The sequence below is a fragment of the Seriola aureovittata genome, chromosome 23, assembly GCF_021018895.1.
Source record: "Seriola aureovittata isolate HTS-2021-v1 ecotype China chromosome 23, ASM2101889v1, whole genome shotgun sequence".
In the NCBI taxonomy this organism is placed as follows: domain Eukaryota; kingdom Metazoa; phylum Chordata; class Actinopteri; order Carangiformes; family Carangidae; genus Seriola; species Seriola aureovittata.
Genome location: NC_079386.1, coordinates 10,720,304 through 10,738,216, shown reverse-complemented (window position 1 = coordinate 10,738,216; position 17,913 = coordinate 10,720,304). Strand labels below are relative to the sequence as shown.

Sequence of the window (17,913 nt, the reverse complement as noted above, 5' to 3'; positions counted from 1 at the left end):
AACAGGAGCGGCCGTGGAGATCTATTTTCACTTCTTTCATGCACTTTGAACAAAGTTATAAAAGAGAGAGAGAGGCACACGATAGGTGTTGTCGTTTCCAGCTTCTTATAAAGTGTGACAGAACTTCCTTCTCAGGAATTATTAATAAGCTGACAGGCGGGAGCCTAACAAAAAATACAAACAATACAATTCAAATGATGCCTCAGTTGTGTCACGTTAATTCACGATTTAAGTAAGTCACCTTTAACTCATCAGACAGGTATTCAGACAACAAGCTGTCACCTCCAGGATCTGATGAGTCTCCAGGGCTAGAAAGGCCTTGGGGTGGATGTTTACACTCCTTCTGCTGTGTTAAATCTCACCTTAGCTTGGTCTTCAGATACTGAGGCTGAAGTTTGTGAGTGTCAGCTTACAGTGTGGGAAGCTCTCTCTGCCTTTTCACACGTGGCTCAGAGATGGGAGGTGAGGGGGCATGGCGTATGAATCACTGCGGGGAAAAAGCAGAATGAGGAGTGAGCAGAGGCAATACTGAGAGTGAGCAGCATTCACACGTACATACATGAGAGAGATATGAAGCAGTGCTGCCTCAGGGATGGGCTGAAGTCGCCCTGTAAATATCTGACACTGTCATTATCTCACCGTGTCTCCTGTGAAATGAATGAAAAGGACATCAGATACATAAAAGATGACAGAAGTGGAAGAGTGAGTGCACGATCACATTTTAGTAGAAGAAGAAAATTACAATGAACAAACAAACCATTTCATCCACAAAAGCACACATGTAATCCAAACTGTGCCTTGAAAGAAAAACTGAATAAAATAACAAACCACACAAAAACAATTCACAATAGAACATAAAAAAAATCCAGGACCTTAAAGTAAATTAAAATTGGTAAAGAAGCCACCGTGTATAACAGCCAAGGTACAGCAAAATAAAGACACACACGTAATCCATGGAAAAACCTTTAAAAGCAACAACATCTACATTGACGACCATAGACTCTGATACAGTAGTTTGCAAAGTGAGGCTTTTTATTGTTAATACTCAGAATCAGTGTGAATAATTGTTGTTCTTGTTAACTTGGTCACCAGCCTGAGAGGACAGTTTATGTGAATCCTAATAAAGAAATAGCGAATCAGGTGATAATCAGGGCCACAGCAGCTGTTTGTTGTTTATTTGCTTCATATTCATAAAAAATAGTAAAAGAAAAGAAACAAACAACAACAAAAAAAGTCACGTGTAGAAATAAAAATCTTTTTTTCTTGTAAGTGATCAATAATGATAGACTTAGACAAAGGCCAACAGCGCCCTCTACTGTATCATCACTGTAACATCACATGACTGTGGAATCGTCATCATTCAGCGACAAGATATTTCTTCTCTTTAAAGTGACAATAAAGCCGGAAGTTATTTTCTATATTAAGATGTGATTCTTAAAATTATTTGACTAGTTAAAAAATAAACTGTTTTCTCGTAAGTTAACTATCACATAAAAAAATAAAATAAACCGGAAGTCCACTCTCAGATTGTAAACACATGGCTCCTTGTCGCGTGTGAAGCGCAATGATGCCAAAAGTCTCGGACATAAAGTTTCCAGGAGGATGTAAGACTCTTCCAGAAGGCTTCTGGTCCGCTGTGGATGTGTGGATACAGAAACCTCACGTTGTAAACAAGCGTCTCTGCGGGGCTAAAGAGACGGAGAGGAAAGAGGTGAACGCGGAGGAGCTGCTGCACGGTCCCCTCGCGGACCTGTCTCAGGATGTGTTGTCCCTCCTGAGCAGCGGGGTGTCCCCTGCACAGACACACCAGCAGGACAAACCCTGGTGCTCGACGGTCAGGACATTTATTCCCAAAGTGAACAGTTACGGGACAAGCCTGCATAAAGAAGTTGTGCTGAGAGGTGAGGGCTGGACTCATGAATGAAAGTCTCTGTCTCCTCTGTTTCTTTTTCTAAGACACTTTTTGTTTGTCTTCTCTAGACTTCGCCAGACAACAAGTGACCTTCTTTCCCCTGGAGGAGGACGCAGAAGGCCAGGTGTCTCTAAAGAAGAGCAACATCTATCAGATTCAGCTCTGCAGTCAGGACTGTGAGGACTGGTGGGTCTGAAATCACCATCCTACATCCTGCATCCTTACTGAGTGTCTGGAGGACAACATGAGACATCTGACATCATTTATTTATTTATTTATTTTTTGTCTGAACGCCTTAAGGAGCCATCAGTGTCTGACATCAACAAATATTAGATAATAGGGACTAGAAAACTAAAAATTTAATCATCTTTGAGTGGTAATTTCACTTAGATCAATCTAATTAGTTTAAACATTAATTGTAAAGCAGACCAGCAAAAAATGAAAAAAGTAGTAGCAACAAAGAAATAATAATAAAAAAAAGTACTGAGTCCTCCTCTCAGTGTTACTATTTGTATTAAAGTGCCTCATGTCTTCATTTGGACATGATTAGTAATAGATAAATAATTAGTGCTGACACATGCAGTTGCAGCTGATTAAATCTGACACTATAGCCAGAAACTAATTGTCTTAGAGTCTAAAACAAGCACATCAGTAAAGAAATAAAACAACATTTTATCAACAGGTCCTTGGAGCTGCACGTCTTGACTCCAGGCGCCTGGTTCTCTGATGGCGTGGCGTACCCGAAGCTCCCCTGGCTGTCCTCAGATCTGCTGCCTAAACTGGTGCGCTGGGCCACCGAGTGCAAGAGCAGCGAGTTCAAGAGCACCTTGTCTCTGCTGCCGGTGGAGAAGTACAGCCTCGTGTACCAGCAGCTGAAGGACAAGTACAAGGCCATGGTCAAGGTGGAGAGGGTGGAGGCCTGTCTGTCTGTCTGTCTGTCTGTCACTCTAAATAGTGTGTATAAATAAATGTATAAATATTCTCATGTGCTCTCTAGGTTTGGCCTGAGGTGACAGATCCTGAGAAGTTTGTCTATGAGGATGTTGCCATAGCGACATATCTCCTGGTGGGTTCAAACTGTGTTTCATTGATTTAGTGGCTCAAATAAACTTGAAGTGGGTCTTGAAGATTAATATGTGAGGTGAAACAACCCTCGTGGCTCAACGGTCTTTTTGCGCTTGAGCCAAGTGTACGAACGTGTCCGTGCTTGTTTGTGTGGATGAAAACGACTTTTATCTGTCACATGTCGTCACGTCCTGCAGCCAAAGGTGAGTCAATCAATTTGACTGTGAAAAATGGATTTGACCCAGTAAATCAATCCATGTGTCATGTCGGAGGCAGGTGAAAAGGTGTGAGCAGCAGCAGCAGGTGTCACACTTCAGTTGTAAATTGAGTTTCACTGAAATGATTGAGAGCCCTCGTGATTGTACGCTATCGACGATGGTCTGTCTCTGTGCCGTGCAGGTGCTGTGGGCTGAGGAGCGGGCAGAGAAAGGTCTTGCTGGCAGACAGTCCTTTGTGGACCTCGGCTGTGGAAACGGCCTCCTGGTTCACATACTGACCAATGAAGGGGTGAGTTAGAGGCTCCCATGACACAGTAGGTGAGAAGCTTTCTGAAAGGCCACAGAAAGCCAAAGAAAACAACCATAATATACCAATTCACCACCCTCTTTTGAACTTGAAAAGAAATTCAAATTCAGAGGAAAGGTTTATAAATAACAGTTGAATTTACCTTTGAATTGGCCACTATTAATCCAGATACACTGACACGTTAAACACTGGTCCCTCATAGCCAGAGGTCTTTCAATTAGCCAGATCTTCACTCGCCGTTTAATCAATGACATGGGGCTGGCTGGAGCCCAGGTGATGTGGATTCATGGCCCTGAATATATTAAATCCACACTCCCATGTCGCCTTAACATCCAGTCACAAACTAGGTCAGGTGTAATTGAAATTACACACAGCGGCTGATAGTCAGAGTGTGAATGTGGCTGTGATTAGCCGCTGACCTGACCGTCATGCCATCTTGTGTTGCAGCACCCTGGAAAGGGTATCGACGTTCGGAGGAGGAAGATCTGGGACACGTACGGCCCCCGGACTGTGCTAGAGGTGAGCTGGCTGAGCGTGGAGAAGGCGGATTTTAATTAGTGTTATTATCCATATCATGCGATGGAGGTGTCTTTTCAGCCGGCATTGCCCCCTCACTGGTATCACTGCTTTATACTTTGATTAATTGTTTTTTTACTTTTTAAACAGATTTAACTATTGATTCTGCCCTTAGTATTAGACAGATAGTTCGGTGCATTTCTGAGTGACCCCCATCTGCTGATGAAGACCATGTCATATGATCAAAAGCTCCAGAAAGAGCTATTAAAGGGACTTTGAACCTTCTTCTTTTGACGTTTCAAACACTGAGGATCAAATTTGAGTTATGCAATTTTAAATAGACAAATCTGAATTTTAAAATACACGTCCTTGATGATGGCACAGACTGAACTAGATCAGAAACAGTCAGTCTGTTAATGAATTAGTTGATCAACAGAAAATGCATCATGCTTCTGATAATCAATTAACTGCATAAGCAATTTTTTGAAGGAAAAATGCCTGTAATTAGCTGGTTCCTGCCTCTCAAATGTGAGGATTTCCTGCCTTTGGTGGTGTTATATGGCAGTAAACTGGGATTTTAGCTTTTTGACAAATTAATTGATTAATGGACAAATATTTAGAAGATTAATCGAGCAAATCTGAAACAAACAATGTCAGCTATTTAATGAGCAGTAATAAAGCAGTGATGTTTTTACATTGATTTAACATGGTACAGACAGTGTTGAACTTGTTTTAATGATTGCTACAAACTACAAAAAGAAAATGTAATTTCCACACTGGGGACTAACGTTGAATTCAGACATATTAAACACACATTTGCAGGGAAACCTGCCCCCCCCAACCCAAAAAAAGAATAGCACTGCACTCTCCTCTCTGCCGTGTGGCCTCAGTTGCTCATTTGACAACAAGCTGCTGACTGCTTCCATTTCAGGTCATCTATTATTGACTGATTTTTAGCAGAGCGGACGTGGCTGACCAATCTTTCTCAGCCCCGAGGGGCGAAGTGCTTAGTTTTAAACCTTCATTTGGAAGCTCTCTGAACGTCCCAGGCCTCAGTACTCTTAACTTACATCATTTGTAATGTTGGAGGATGGGGGTGTCTGTGGAAAAGAGCAGAATATGAAAGGTTTTATATAAATCCTTAGCTGAATTCACACGATCAACCAGCCCCAAGACAAAAGAAGTTCTCATGAATCCCACATTGACAGGTGTGTGATATATTGAAAGTTTGAGAAGATAAGAAGTTTTCCTTTTAGACAATTCCCATTAAATGATTCAGAATCAAATCATGCCAGTGTACATCCTCCCTGCTCTAAGGCGCTCTCGTGCTCTGTGGGTCTTTGCTATTTCAGGAAAAGGCAATTACTCCCAGTGAGAGCTTCTTATTCCCGGGTGCGGACTGGCTGATTGGGAACCACTCGGACGAACTCACACCGTGGATCCCCGTTATAGCAGCCAGGCGAGTCATCAGCAGACACAATCTCACTCAGCAGCTCAAGTGCCAGCTGATCTCTCCAGTTTGGAATAACATTATGGGCAGAGGGAGGATGTGTGAATATGTGTGTGTGTGTGTGTGTGTGTGTGTGTGTGTGTGTGTGTGTGTGTGTGTGTGTGTGTGTGTGTGTGTGTGTGTGTTTGTTCCTGTGCATGTCGGTTCACAAGTGCGTTTATTAAGACGACCACCTGATGGCGATGTTGAGCCTCAGTCTGAGAAATCCACTTTTCCCCTAATGTAACTACTGATGATAATCTCTTGCAGTGGATTGTTGCTTCCTGTCTGTTGAACAGTTTCAGATCCATGAAAACAGTTGGGAAAATACTTAAATGAGCATAAGCAGGACAGACTGATAATCATCATTGTCTTTGGCACTGAATAAGAATGTCTCATGTACTCTCATGTTGCAGGTCGTCTTACTCCTGCCGCTACTTCGTTCTCCCCTGCTGTTTCTTTGACTTCTATGGAAAATACCAGAGACGTCAGTGCAAGAAGTCTCAGTATAAAGAATACATCGATTTCATCACCGAGGTCAGCCAAGTCAGTGGCTTCAACACTGAAGAGGACTGCCTGAGAATACCGTCTACCAAACGGGTAGGCTTACAGAGTCAGGCCTGACCTACATAGATTATGTGTTTGACTTCTTGTATTTTGAATAAGACATATCTGTAAAAATTTGTCTTGTGTGATTTATGTCTTTTATATATATTTTTTTCTTTTATTCTAATCTACATAACAAGTTTCAAAATATTTTAAAGCAGCAGAGCCCAAGATATCCTGACTTTTGGTTTCTACTGTGGGTCACACTGCAAAATCTCTGGATCCTACAGTTCCCATAATGCAATGTGGTAGCATCTTTTATTGCACACTTCTTGGAATATGCCCAGTTTGCAACTAGGGCTGCAGCTAATGGTTATTTTCGCAATTGATTCATCTTCAGATTATTCTTGTGATTCATCGAATCACAAAAATTTGATTCTTTAACTCTTGTTGCATGTCATCTCTCTTCATCTATGATTATATACTTTTTCCACTGGTACTTTCCAACAAAGCAGAGATGCCAAGAATAGATATCTTCTTACAAGAAAAGACAGTCTTTTAAGGGAGTCATTAGATCTCTCTGCAATATTATCATAAAATGTCTTCCTGTTCTTCAAACAGGCACAGCTGTGCAGCTGCCTTTTTTCCCACCTGAGCCTCATTTGTATATACACAAGGAGATAAATCAAGACTCTGTTGTCCCCAAAGGCACGTTTGTTTCATCGCTGGTAGCCATTAATGGCTATGATACACATGGAGATGTAAAATTAACAAGCAAGAATTTACTGTGGTTTTAATGTAGAGGGATCAGTCACATAAATGCAAAGGCTGCGGGAGGAGATTCATATTTTTTTGTTTCACACGTGAGAATGATACTGGAAGATGAACATAGAACTATTTCAATGTTTTCCTGAAAGTTTACATTGTTTTAATGGTTCACGAGTCAGAGTGATTGTCTGAAAAAATAATTCTGTTACTTTCCCTGAAAATCAGATATATCCAAATATCCAAAATTATAATTGTGTTATTGTTATATCGCCATAATGCTGTTGTTTTCTTATGTATTGACTATCAGTGAGTCACTAGGTTGTAATTTCTGCGTTGAGTTTCTGGTTTTACAGATTCAGGCCTCAGCACCCATGGGAGTCATCCTGACATTCAGCCTTTTCTCTCTGCAGGTGTGCTTGGTAGGAAAGTCGAGAAGCTACCAGCTACGTGATGAGGCCGAGGCAGAGCGACGGAGAGCTCATTACGTCCAGAGGCGACAGACCATACCCGGGGTCACAATTCAATGGTCAGTCATCGGAAATGATGGGCATTGTTGCCATGGGAACGCAGACAGTGACAGGACCCCCAGAAGCAGCTGGGGAGCCGGGTTCCAGCCCAGAGACAAGGTTGAAATGGTTCGAAACTGCGCCGCTCTCCCCCGGGACTTTGTTGACGGCGTTGTCCTGCAGGTTGCTAATGCTCTTCTGGGAATGACTGTGGATGACGGCGGGGGGTCCTCCGCTGACTGGAACCGAGGAGGTAAGCCACAACACAACAACAGCCACAAAGCATCAGGGATAAACAAACAAATCAGTCTCCCTGGACGTGAGCTGCTAGCGAAGTGATGAACAGGTTCAGATTAAATTCAGAGGAGGACACATTATCTGTACAGTGTGCAGAGATTAGGATCAGAGAAGTAGGGAAGTTGAATAAAAAGGATGTTTTCAAGATGGCTGACGACACTGCTTAACAGCTATAAAGCTTTTAATGCCTTAATTTTAGGCCTTTAAAGTTGTTTTTCCCAAATGATTTTCTTAAAAACATAAAACTTAAAGAATGCTGATACATCTCCCGACAAAATGTGTTGACTAGCTTTCTAGTAACTAGTCGTGTATCTCTGTTTTGCTAAATGTCTGTCCTCCTACCATTAATATTTATATTGAAATCTAAATTAAAAAGAAATATATTACAATTTAATCCACTGTATGCGATTTAAAGGAAACACAAATAACATGAATACCAGATGGTAGCTGCTGAGATCTGCTAAGCTAGTCATGTTATTTTTTAGCAGCATACAGTATGATATTTTTTATGCTAAGCTAGGCTAACCAGCTGCAGGTTGTAGCCTTGTGTTGATCTTCTATCGCTGTGCAAGTGAATAAGCATATTTTCCAAAATGTCAAACTGTTCCTTTAACTCAGTTCTGACCAAACATGCGGTGCCTGTGTTTGTCCTTTGTAGGGCAAGATAGATGTAACCCCAACAACTCCAAAACAACACGCATGAATCACTTCTCACATTTCCCGTCAGTACCTTAAAATATATTTCAAGCTGCTCTGTCGCATGTTGGCAACTTCTGAAGCCTGAGCCTCATGTCTGATCCCCCCTCCATCATCCTATCTAACCCCCCGACCTCTCTCGGCACCACCCTGTCCCCTCTCGCCATCACTCGGCGGGGCCTTCGGGACCCAAAGCGACGCCACTTTTGAACTCTGTATCTCACCCTCTGCCAGCCACTTCCTGCACCGCACGGCACAGAGAGTGCCACGCGCCGCATCACACACACACACACACACACACACACTGTTTCACTCAGCTGCCACCGACGCATCACCTTTGTCGACACCTGTGCACCCCCGCTGCCACGCGGACACACACCATATGAATGAGATAAGGAGATGAAGACTACTATGATTAAAACAGAATATGCTCCGTCAGGATGTCAGTGCTGAAATTAGAGATAGAAAATATGAGGCAGAGCGAATAAAGGGAGAGTGTAACTCTGTATAGAGATGACTGGATGAATAATGCACCACTATCTATGATTTATGCATGAGTATGCATTTGTATTGAGGTATTCCTACCAGTTATCTGCTGTGTAAGAACAAAGGGTAAATTCAGGCAAAGCCAGCCTGTGTTGAATAGATCCAGGAGTGTCTCGGAGTCATCGAAAAGCCTTTGAGATTCACTTTCTCTCCATTTTTAGTGCATCTTCAAAGAGTCTGATGATTATTGATATTATAATCATTTAATTTTCGATATTAAAATGATACCACAGGAGAATTTTGGTTATATAGCTTGTATAGTTACAGTTGCTCCTGATTACCAACAGATTTGTCAAACACACACGTAGCTCATAAACTAACAGGATGCATTTAAAAGCGTATAAAAAAAAAAAGAACTAATTGTTAGAGCCTGCGGATTTGACCTATTTGCCCAAATAAATATTTATTGTTGGATATGTTCATTGGTCAGTGGAAGTGACAAATTGAAGCGTTAATAAAACTCACAGTAACGGTTTTTGGACGTATGTGCAAAGTACTGTTGTCTGCAGCTGAGTCTCAGGAACTATTGAAAGGACTCGCGTATCAGAAGTTGGCAATGAAAGCTTTGCCAGATTCTTAGGCTCGTTTACTCCTTCATGAGACGCTTTTATGACTTTTCTATATATTGACTTTATTATACTAATTTTTTTTATTTTTTATTTATATTTTCAAACCTATATTGGAAACGCTACCAGCCCTGCTGCTGTTACTTAGCATGATGTCTGTGATGTGTAGCTCACTGGGTGTTTTGAGCAGTTCAAGTGTGAACGTGTGAATCTTGTGACTTTAGCTGTGAGTCAGGTTACTAACTCATGCATGCTGTACTTGCTGACTGGGCTCATGTAGTTATGTAATCGTGCTGAGAGCGAAAGTAGCTGTACATCTGACACGCATGACATCCCGCAACACTGAACCTCAAATCAGTCAAGTGTCGTTTTGGCAGAGGAGAGTTGGTGCAGTCGAATATTCACAGAACATATGATGTAAATGTTCTTTACACTGTTGCGGCGTGTGTGAAGCAGCATAGAAGAGGGAGTGGGTGAAAGTGTGTTATTAACAGGTGGGCGCCTCCCATCGCACTTTAGGCCCACAGTCCTCCAGCAGACCCGGCAGTAGGTTGTGCTTCTCCATCATCATCATCATCATCATCATCATCATCATCATCATCATCATCATCATCATCACCTGCATTGCTGATTTGAACTGCGTTCACCTGCACTAAAATCAGACTTGTACATTCAGATTACACCTCACTTATAATGCTGTCGCTGTAAACACGAATTCTGTTCCTGCGTTCACATTTCTGACTGAGAGGTCTGTGATTCTTCCATCAGGTTAGGCTGCAATCAGAGCTTTTCATTATCGATTAATTGTTTAGTTTAAAATAGTGTTAATAGTCACAGTTTGACATATGCAGGCTGCTTGCGTTGCCCAACCAACAATCCACAATCCAAATATACCAATTCTATTGTCATGTCGGACAATAAAAAGCAGGAGGTAATCCACACTTGAGAAGTACAAGTGGAATATTTGCTTGATTGACCTATTATTGTAATTAATATAAGTGGAACAGTGTACTGATCCCCAACCTTTCTGGCTTGTGACCCTTTGAAGACAAGCATACAACTGTGAGCTGTGAGAAATTCAACCAAACCAACCAACTAATGTTCCCCTCCCAGACTGTTTTCATTATAAGAGTTTCTAGAGTCTTGAAGAAATAAAACTCTCCAGTATTTTACAAGATCAGAAAAAAAAAGGTGTAGCAGAAACGTGTTATTTCCTCTTCTTTCCCTGTTGGGACGGTTCCGACTTCGGCCCTCGGTAAAGATGGCAGGACTCCATTACTATTTAATATTCTATTTTTAAACATTTCCAGGTTTGGAAAGATAATAAAATGGAAATATGAGTGATCCTATGTTACAGTTGTGCTCTTGGTAGCTGATGAAAATGATCCTTTCAAATGTTTTATTCATCACTCAGCAATTTCAGAGCTAATCTGTCTCCACTCAGCCTGATTCTGAATTGGCTTGAGCAGCAAAAACAATCCTCCACAACAAGCAATCAGGCGCTGGCCATCTTTTACACGGGCACTTTCAAGTCCAACTGAGCGTCAAGCTGAGCCATTAATAATTGTCTGCGCCTGGTTTTAGTCCAAACAGATTCTACTCTGTCAATACTGCCCTTCTCCCATTAATCCCCATTAACATTGTAGGCAGTAAAGGGCAGCTTTAAACGGTGTATTGATATTATATTAAGGCCTGGAGCTCCCTGGCGTCTGGGCTGTGGGACGGCAGTCTGCCCAGTTTCACACCCTGCAGCACAGGACTGTGTTTGGCTGTGCGAGTGTCTGTGTCGCATATTTTAGGGATTAATGCAGCAATTTGACCAGCTCAATTTGTGGATGTATTTGGGTGGACAATATGTTTTTTGATGAATTTTTGTGACAGAAAAACAGAATTGAAAACCATCATGCTGTAGCTCGGTTGTAATTTAGTTTGAATAAACTAAAACCTAAATAGAAGTTTTATTCCTTTGACCAACTGATCTCAGATCAGAGGCATAGACAATATGTGAAATTCTCTTCTATCCACCGATCTCTAAGCCAACAGGGATTGCCTGAAGTGCCATCAGAGATTTGGTGCAAAAGTACAATGAAGATCGCATTAAGATGTCTGTGGATTTGGGTCAAATTTTGCTATGAAACAACACAACGGAGCATTAGAAATCCTGTGGTGTGTCCCGCTCCAATATGTCAGAGAAAAGAGGAGGAAGATTGTCATTTGTACAAACCAAAGGTCAGCCCTGATTGAATTCTCTTGCGGGGGAAAAAGGGCAGAGCCAGAAATACAGACAAAAATCATGAAACGGAGCCCAAAGGCGTGGTGCTGCGAACAGAAACGTGTACGTCATGTATCGGCTTACGATTCACTAAACTCAGAGCTTAGGATTTTGTGTATTTCAATATCCCCCTTTCTCCTTTTTTTTGCTCTTTGGTATCTAAAATTACTGTCCCAGTGGGGGAGTGACGACAATGACTCATGCTCTCAAACGGCCGGTGGGAGATGCAGCGGTGAAATGCATGCTGGTTGCTCTGACAGCTTGTTGGAGCAGCTTTAATTGAGCACACTTCACAGCCCTGACTAACACTGAAACACTGAGACAGTGACTGAGGTGTTTCTTTTTTTTCCTTCACTTGCTCCCTTTAAAATGTTCTGTATATAGCACTGATCACCCTTTCACTCCTGGAATATTTTTGCTGAGAGGATGTCACACCGCAGTCATGGCTCTGCCTCTCCCAAAACAACTGGTGGCATCGACTCGAGCCAATCAGCTGTATCGGATGCTCCTTTTTTTTTTTCTTTTTTTAGAGTGTAATGATGGATAAAAATTATTTCTGTGCATGCCTGAAGCCGTGTGGTAATATATTGATGAATGAAAGGTCGATAGACCTCCTTCTGCTCTTTTGTCACGCTTATCTTTCATCCTTTCCCTCCCCCTCCTCCCTCCTCTTCAGGCAGCCTCTCTGTGAGCGAGGTCGCCGGCCTGTTGGAGCAGGAAACCCTGCAGCTCCTGAAGAAGGAGTGTGGAGGCCTCCAGACGCTGCTCAAGAACAACCATCAAGTCTTCAGAGGTAGTCTGACTGCGTGCTTTTCTGCATCTTCATGAATAGTTCACAAAGAGACTATTTTTCCAACATTACTATTCACTGAACTCTTCACTGAAAATGCAGAATAATAGAAAAACTACTTTAACCAAAAAATAAAAAACTTGAGGTCACTCACCAGCTTTGTCTCCCACATCTCACAACCTCCATCAGCACACAGAGCTTGCTCAGTTGTCATGGAGATGACTACTATTTCCAAGGCTAAGAATGAGCGTCATTCAACAAGTACATTGGAGACATTTTCCCTCATTTTTTTCCACTATTGGTATTAAACCAGTGCCAGTGAACTAGATACAAAAGAATAGATGAGAAACAAACAAAAAAAAACTCTGTACCAAGAAAATGAATTTAATATTCAATGATATACCATTTCCCTTAAGTGACTTTTTCCCCAACTTAAATCTCTCATTTTGAAAATAAATAGTTTTTTATTTCTTTTATTAGACCAAGTGATACAGAAAGTGAGAGGCTTGCTGGGTTTTTTTTTTTTTTTTTTTTTTAAATATGATTTTATTTTTTAACCACTCTACATTTCAAAATGTTCTTTCAAAGATATCCTCAGTGTCACTCAACATAAACACACAGGGAGCTCCTTCAAAACTTAACAAGACTGTAGGTTTTTGTTTTGTCCATCAATTTTTATTGTTTCAACTTGAGAAGTGAGAATTTTTTTTTTTACCAGTTTCCTATGGTGACTGGTCCATGAGCCTCTGATGTTGTTGCCATGGAGGAGAAGCCAGAAACAGGCTCAAACAAAACGCCTTAGTTGCTGAATTCCTTCATCATCAACCGAGTGCCCGAAAATGATGCACCTCTGTAATTCTGGTGCCGCCTGCAGTGACGTCTTGTGCTGGGGTCCGGGCCTATGGGGACCTATGTTACATGTCGTTCTCTCAATCTCACATCAATTTGTGTCATCTCTCTACTGTCTCCTAATAGTATTAATAATAATAAAGACATAAAATGTCTCCATCCCCCACGTGAAAGGAAGATTATTATTTATTTGCGAACACAGTTGCTCATCTTTTGTATTGATGATTCAACCAGGAGAGTTTCGAGCCTTAGCGTGCTCCAACTGTCGTCTGACGTTATTATTATGCAAAACAGGTTGTTTACTTCTGGAACTCAGGATGCCTGAAATAAATCCTCCACTTCACTACTCTATAGGAACAGATTTATTTTTAAGTTTTGGAAGAAGCACTTTATTGTGAAGAGGTCTTGAAACTTCTTGTCACTCCTTCTCTTTCAGTGGAAGGAGGGAGGGTGTATATAAGAGACTGGCGGGACAGGAAGTCATCCAGGGCGGATACCAAGCGGAAGCCCGTTGCTCCTGGCGCCCTGAAAACTCGTCCCTGCTGGTTTCACACCCACCACCTTCAGGGCTGCCCTCTGCAGGCTGAACACTGCGCCTTCGCCCACGGACCTGATGACCTCCGACCCTCAACCAGACCTCTGAAGAAGATGAAAAATGATGCCTCCTGATTGGAGTATTCATCCTGGACACTTTATTTATTATTCATTTGTTTTTAACTTGCTCCCAACAATAAATGGACCCCTGAGTTAAATATTGAGGAGTAACTAGATTTCGAATTAACAGTAAACGCTCCTTCCATCAATAGTTGAACCTAGTGTGAAAACTCCCCATGTCCACTCCTGCAGCCACAGAGAGAGAGAGAGAGGGAGGATTTGGTCCGAGCAGTGTGAGTTTTATTGATGCGATGTTACATCATTTCTGGGAATTGAGGTCTTGAAATTTCACGGCGTCCTCTCTCTTCTGTGTGAGACCTGCCAAAATGTGATGCTTCCTGGTGCAGCTTAAGGTTTCAGTGTTGGAGCTCGCTGCCACCTCTGGGTTATCTGCCGGAATTTAATTTCAAAGGATTCTCAGGCCTTTATATTTACTTATTTAAGAACTGGACGTTTATAAGGTTCAGATATCCACATTTAATGTATCTCAAATGGATTTCAAGCAACATCTTTGTGTTTATTTTGAGATTATGAAGAATCAGTTATTTAGTTTTCAGTTTATCACCATTTTTCTTCTAGCTGAGGGGTTTGCCAAGTATTTTTCAACTTTTACCTCAACTGCACCAATACTTTTAAAAGCCTCTGTATATTTATAGTTTTTACCTCTGCACTTCACTTAGACATTTACTTCACCTCAGTCAGGTACTTTGAGGTTCACAGACAGGGCGGTGGATGAAGACCGGACAGCATTTGAACAAAGTAAATGTTAGTGGTATGAATTATTTGTTGGCAGGAGTTGAGGGGCGAGCTGCATGTCGTCCCCTCTGGACGGGCGCCGACTGTTGTGCCTCTCTAACGCAGTTGGCCGTCACCCTGTGGCTCAAATGTCAAAGACGGCCAGGCCCGCCCAGGGACTGCAGCGGGGCGATGAGAGGAGCCTCCTGGGGGGTTTGTTTGTTTATGTGACAGACAATAATCAGACTATTGATGCAATAAAGCATGAGGACAGACAATTTAAGTCCATTCAATACTGCAGTCACGTACTGACCACACAGATTTGCTTTGTAGCATCATTTTCATCATGTTTTACCATTGCTGCAGGTTGTTTAACAATGTGACGGTTGCAAGTTTATGACATTAAGTCATCACCTGACATTTAAGCCTTAAAACTTAAAGGATCGGCTCACCCAACTTCTGAAAAAAAATTCTCGATTCTTATGGAAGTCCATTTATGCCAGGCAAAGGAAAACAGATGAAATATTAACTAGGTCAAAAGTATGAAATACTATTTTACTAGTCATATTTTTTGACTTAACATCTCATAATTTTGATTTGAAAAGACTGTTTTGAACATCTTAGCTTATATTTTTGATTTTGTCAATCGTAACTTAGTGTCTCATAATAGTCGCGTAATATGTCGGTATATCTTGGTATCTTATCATTTTGAATCAAATAGTCTAAATTCTGACTAATAGCTTTGACTTGGTAAGTAACTAATTGAGACTTACTATGCCCACTTACACTTACTTAAAGGGGGGGGGGGATCTTTTTCTTTTTGTATTTTTATTTGAACTGACCCTTTAAAAACAACTGCATTAATCCACAACACAAGACCAAATGAACATGAACCAAGATCACCGTCTCAGGTAGCAGCTGGGTCTTGTACGCTGCAGTGTATAAATCCCTACAGTGTCTGAAAGGGACATCCTAAGGTTTGTTACGTAGCAGACTGGATCCCCCCCCTTTATTCCCTGGAGCTCGATGGCTGTGTCCTTGAATATTGATGAAGGCGTATATGTGATGAAAGGCCATTTAGACAGAACGGCTTCAGCTGTGATGGACAGAATCTATAGAGGAGCTGAAAGTGAAACACTGACAGTGTGGTTGTGTTGTGACAGGCAGCACTCAGTCATAATGTGCACAGCTATGTGTGGGTTTTAATGACCTGTTTAAATCATTTCTCTCGCCCTCTCTAGGGCTCCCCTCCTCCCCACCCACCCCCCCAAAAAACCCCTCCCCCATGTCATTATGCTTCCTGGAAGGAATCAATTCACGAAAATACTCCTGCTGCTCCGGGTCTGCAAAGATCATCCGATCCAATCGACCTGCTGCCCTACATTTAACTGCCGAGGAGTGTGACGTGGCCAGGGAGCGGAGGCGTTCACCTGGCCACTCACACACGCCACACACATTTGCAGACGCTCTCGTCGTGACCTTTGGACCCCAGCCATTTCTGACTGCTGTCCAATAAGCCATCATGATGACTGTGTTTATGTCCGCCCCCCTCCCTACTGCTGCCCTGGAGACCAGAGGAGAAGATCCAGAGCAAGCCAAATTAGTGCCTGCACTCCTCCACCCCACCCACCCCACCCACACTGAGTGAGTCTCCCTGCCCTCAGCCCTCACATAAACACATCACAGGAGGTCAGATCAGATTTTGAGACTATGAAATCTCCATTACTGAGGAACAGAAAAATGTCCTAGTAATATGGTACTAAACCATTATTATGAGACGGTATCTCCTTATTGACTTACTAAATACTGCATCCTATAATTGTTCCTAAATATAGATAATTATTGTTATTTATAATCACAAAATTATAAGAATCTGTTCCATAATTATGACAAAACAACTCATTCAGCTTTCATGGAGCTTTCAACCATATCAACCAAACATACATAAGGTTTTTATCATAATAGACTAATCTGTAGGAAGTGTAAAAATTATATCTTAGTAACATAGGACAGTAGTTACCAGCCTGGGGGTCAGGATCCCCCCCACTGGGATCTAAATATAATTTGTGTGATTAAGAAAAAAGGAAGACAGAACATTACCTCTTTATTATTGCATCAAATACATTAACTAGTACCAAACATAAATCTAAGAGGTGAACGTCATTCTTCGGTTGAAGAGCTCACAGCTCATGCATCCAGCCTGTGATAGGGGTAGTGAAGTAGATATGGCTTAGACATAAGGACACAAGCCAACATGATTAGGAACCAGTGACATAGAGGACTGAAGATACAGAGGATCACAGCATGAATTACTGTATGTTCAGTATAATTGGTTTCCAGATAGCAGGATCCTGTTGCTGTTCCAGTGGAAAAAATATGTGAATCATTTGAAGTATGTAAACAAACAGTTTCCTTCAGTGGCTCTGTCTCACACAATGTCTGATACTGAACAGTGGCTGTACTTACTTTGGCTGCTACTTCGCTTTCTGTAGAGCACTTAAAGAAGAAGTCATTTGACTTTTTTGGGGATTTCTGACCCATGTATCGTACACGTCTGCCTCGCCATCCACAGGAAGGAATTAGAGATGGTGAAAGCAAAAGAAAGGACATTAGCAGATGGACAAAATTACTCCCCATGCCTGAAATCTAGGTCAGGCAGAAGTGGCTGCATGTGTTTGCCTAAGCCAACAACTTTCCCTGTGTTTCCCTCATGCTTTATTCATCGTGGCACCATGGGGCTTGATGTAATGCAGTGTCTCCAAGACATTATTTTGGATGTACAGAAGTCTCTCAGAAAAGCGAGCCATGTAGGACTGCGACGCTGACAGCTGTCACTGCAAAGAATTCTTTTGTTTGACTGTTGCTGCTTTAGTAAACCCTCTTCTTCCTCCTCAGTTTTATTTGTTAGTTTTCTGGAGATAGGGGTTGTTTTCAGCACTGTGTCAATATCTGTGTGTATTTATTTATGCATGGATCTATTTACTGCAAGATTATGATATACAATTCATTTTTTTAATTGTATATTATTTTGGGTTTTTATGCCTTTATGATACCACAGTAGAGAGAGACAGGAAATGGGGAGGCAGAGAGAGGAACGACATGCAGTAAAGGGCCGTCCGATGTGGGCCGACTGCAGCGAGGACATATGGGGCGCCTGCTCTACCCACTGCGCCACTCCACA

General features: G+C 41.9%; 1 protein-coding gene across 1 annotated transcript; it reads left to right on the top strand.

Annotated features, from left to right (window-relative positions):
* Positions 1-1,146: 1,146 nt before the first annotated feature.
* trmt44 (tRNA methyltransferase 44 homolog) lies at positions 1,147-17,622 on the top strand. The gene is made up of 11 exons (XM_056369825.1): positions 1,147-1,901; positions 1,981-2,098; positions 2,595-2,814; positions 2,910-2,978; positions 3,377-3,484; positions 3,950-4,021; positions 5,371-5,477; positions 5,924-6,107; positions 7,232-7,580; positions 12,381-12,497; positions 13,780-17,622. Exons 1-11 carry the CDS (start codon positions 1,565-1,567, stop codon positions 14,010-14,012), a joined length of 1,914 nt encoding a protein of 637 aa, XP_056225800.1. The 5' UTR covers positions 1,147-1,564; the 3' UTR covers positions 14,013-17,622.
* Positions 17,623-17,913: the final 291 nt, after the last annotated feature.

Coding starts and splice junctions, on each gene's coding strand:
- trmt44 (XM_056369825.1), top strand. CDS start 1,565: ATGATGCCAAAAGTCTCGGACATAAAGTTTCCAGGAGGATGTAAGACT. Junction 4,022..5,370: donor GCCCCCGGACTGTGCTAGAG/GTGAGCTGGCTG, acceptor TTGCTATTTCAG/GAAAAGGCAATTACTCCCAG. Junction 12,498..13,779: donor CAACCATCAAGTCTTCAGAG/GTAGTCTGACTG, acceptor CTTCTCTTTCAG/TGGAAGGAGGGAGGGTGTAT.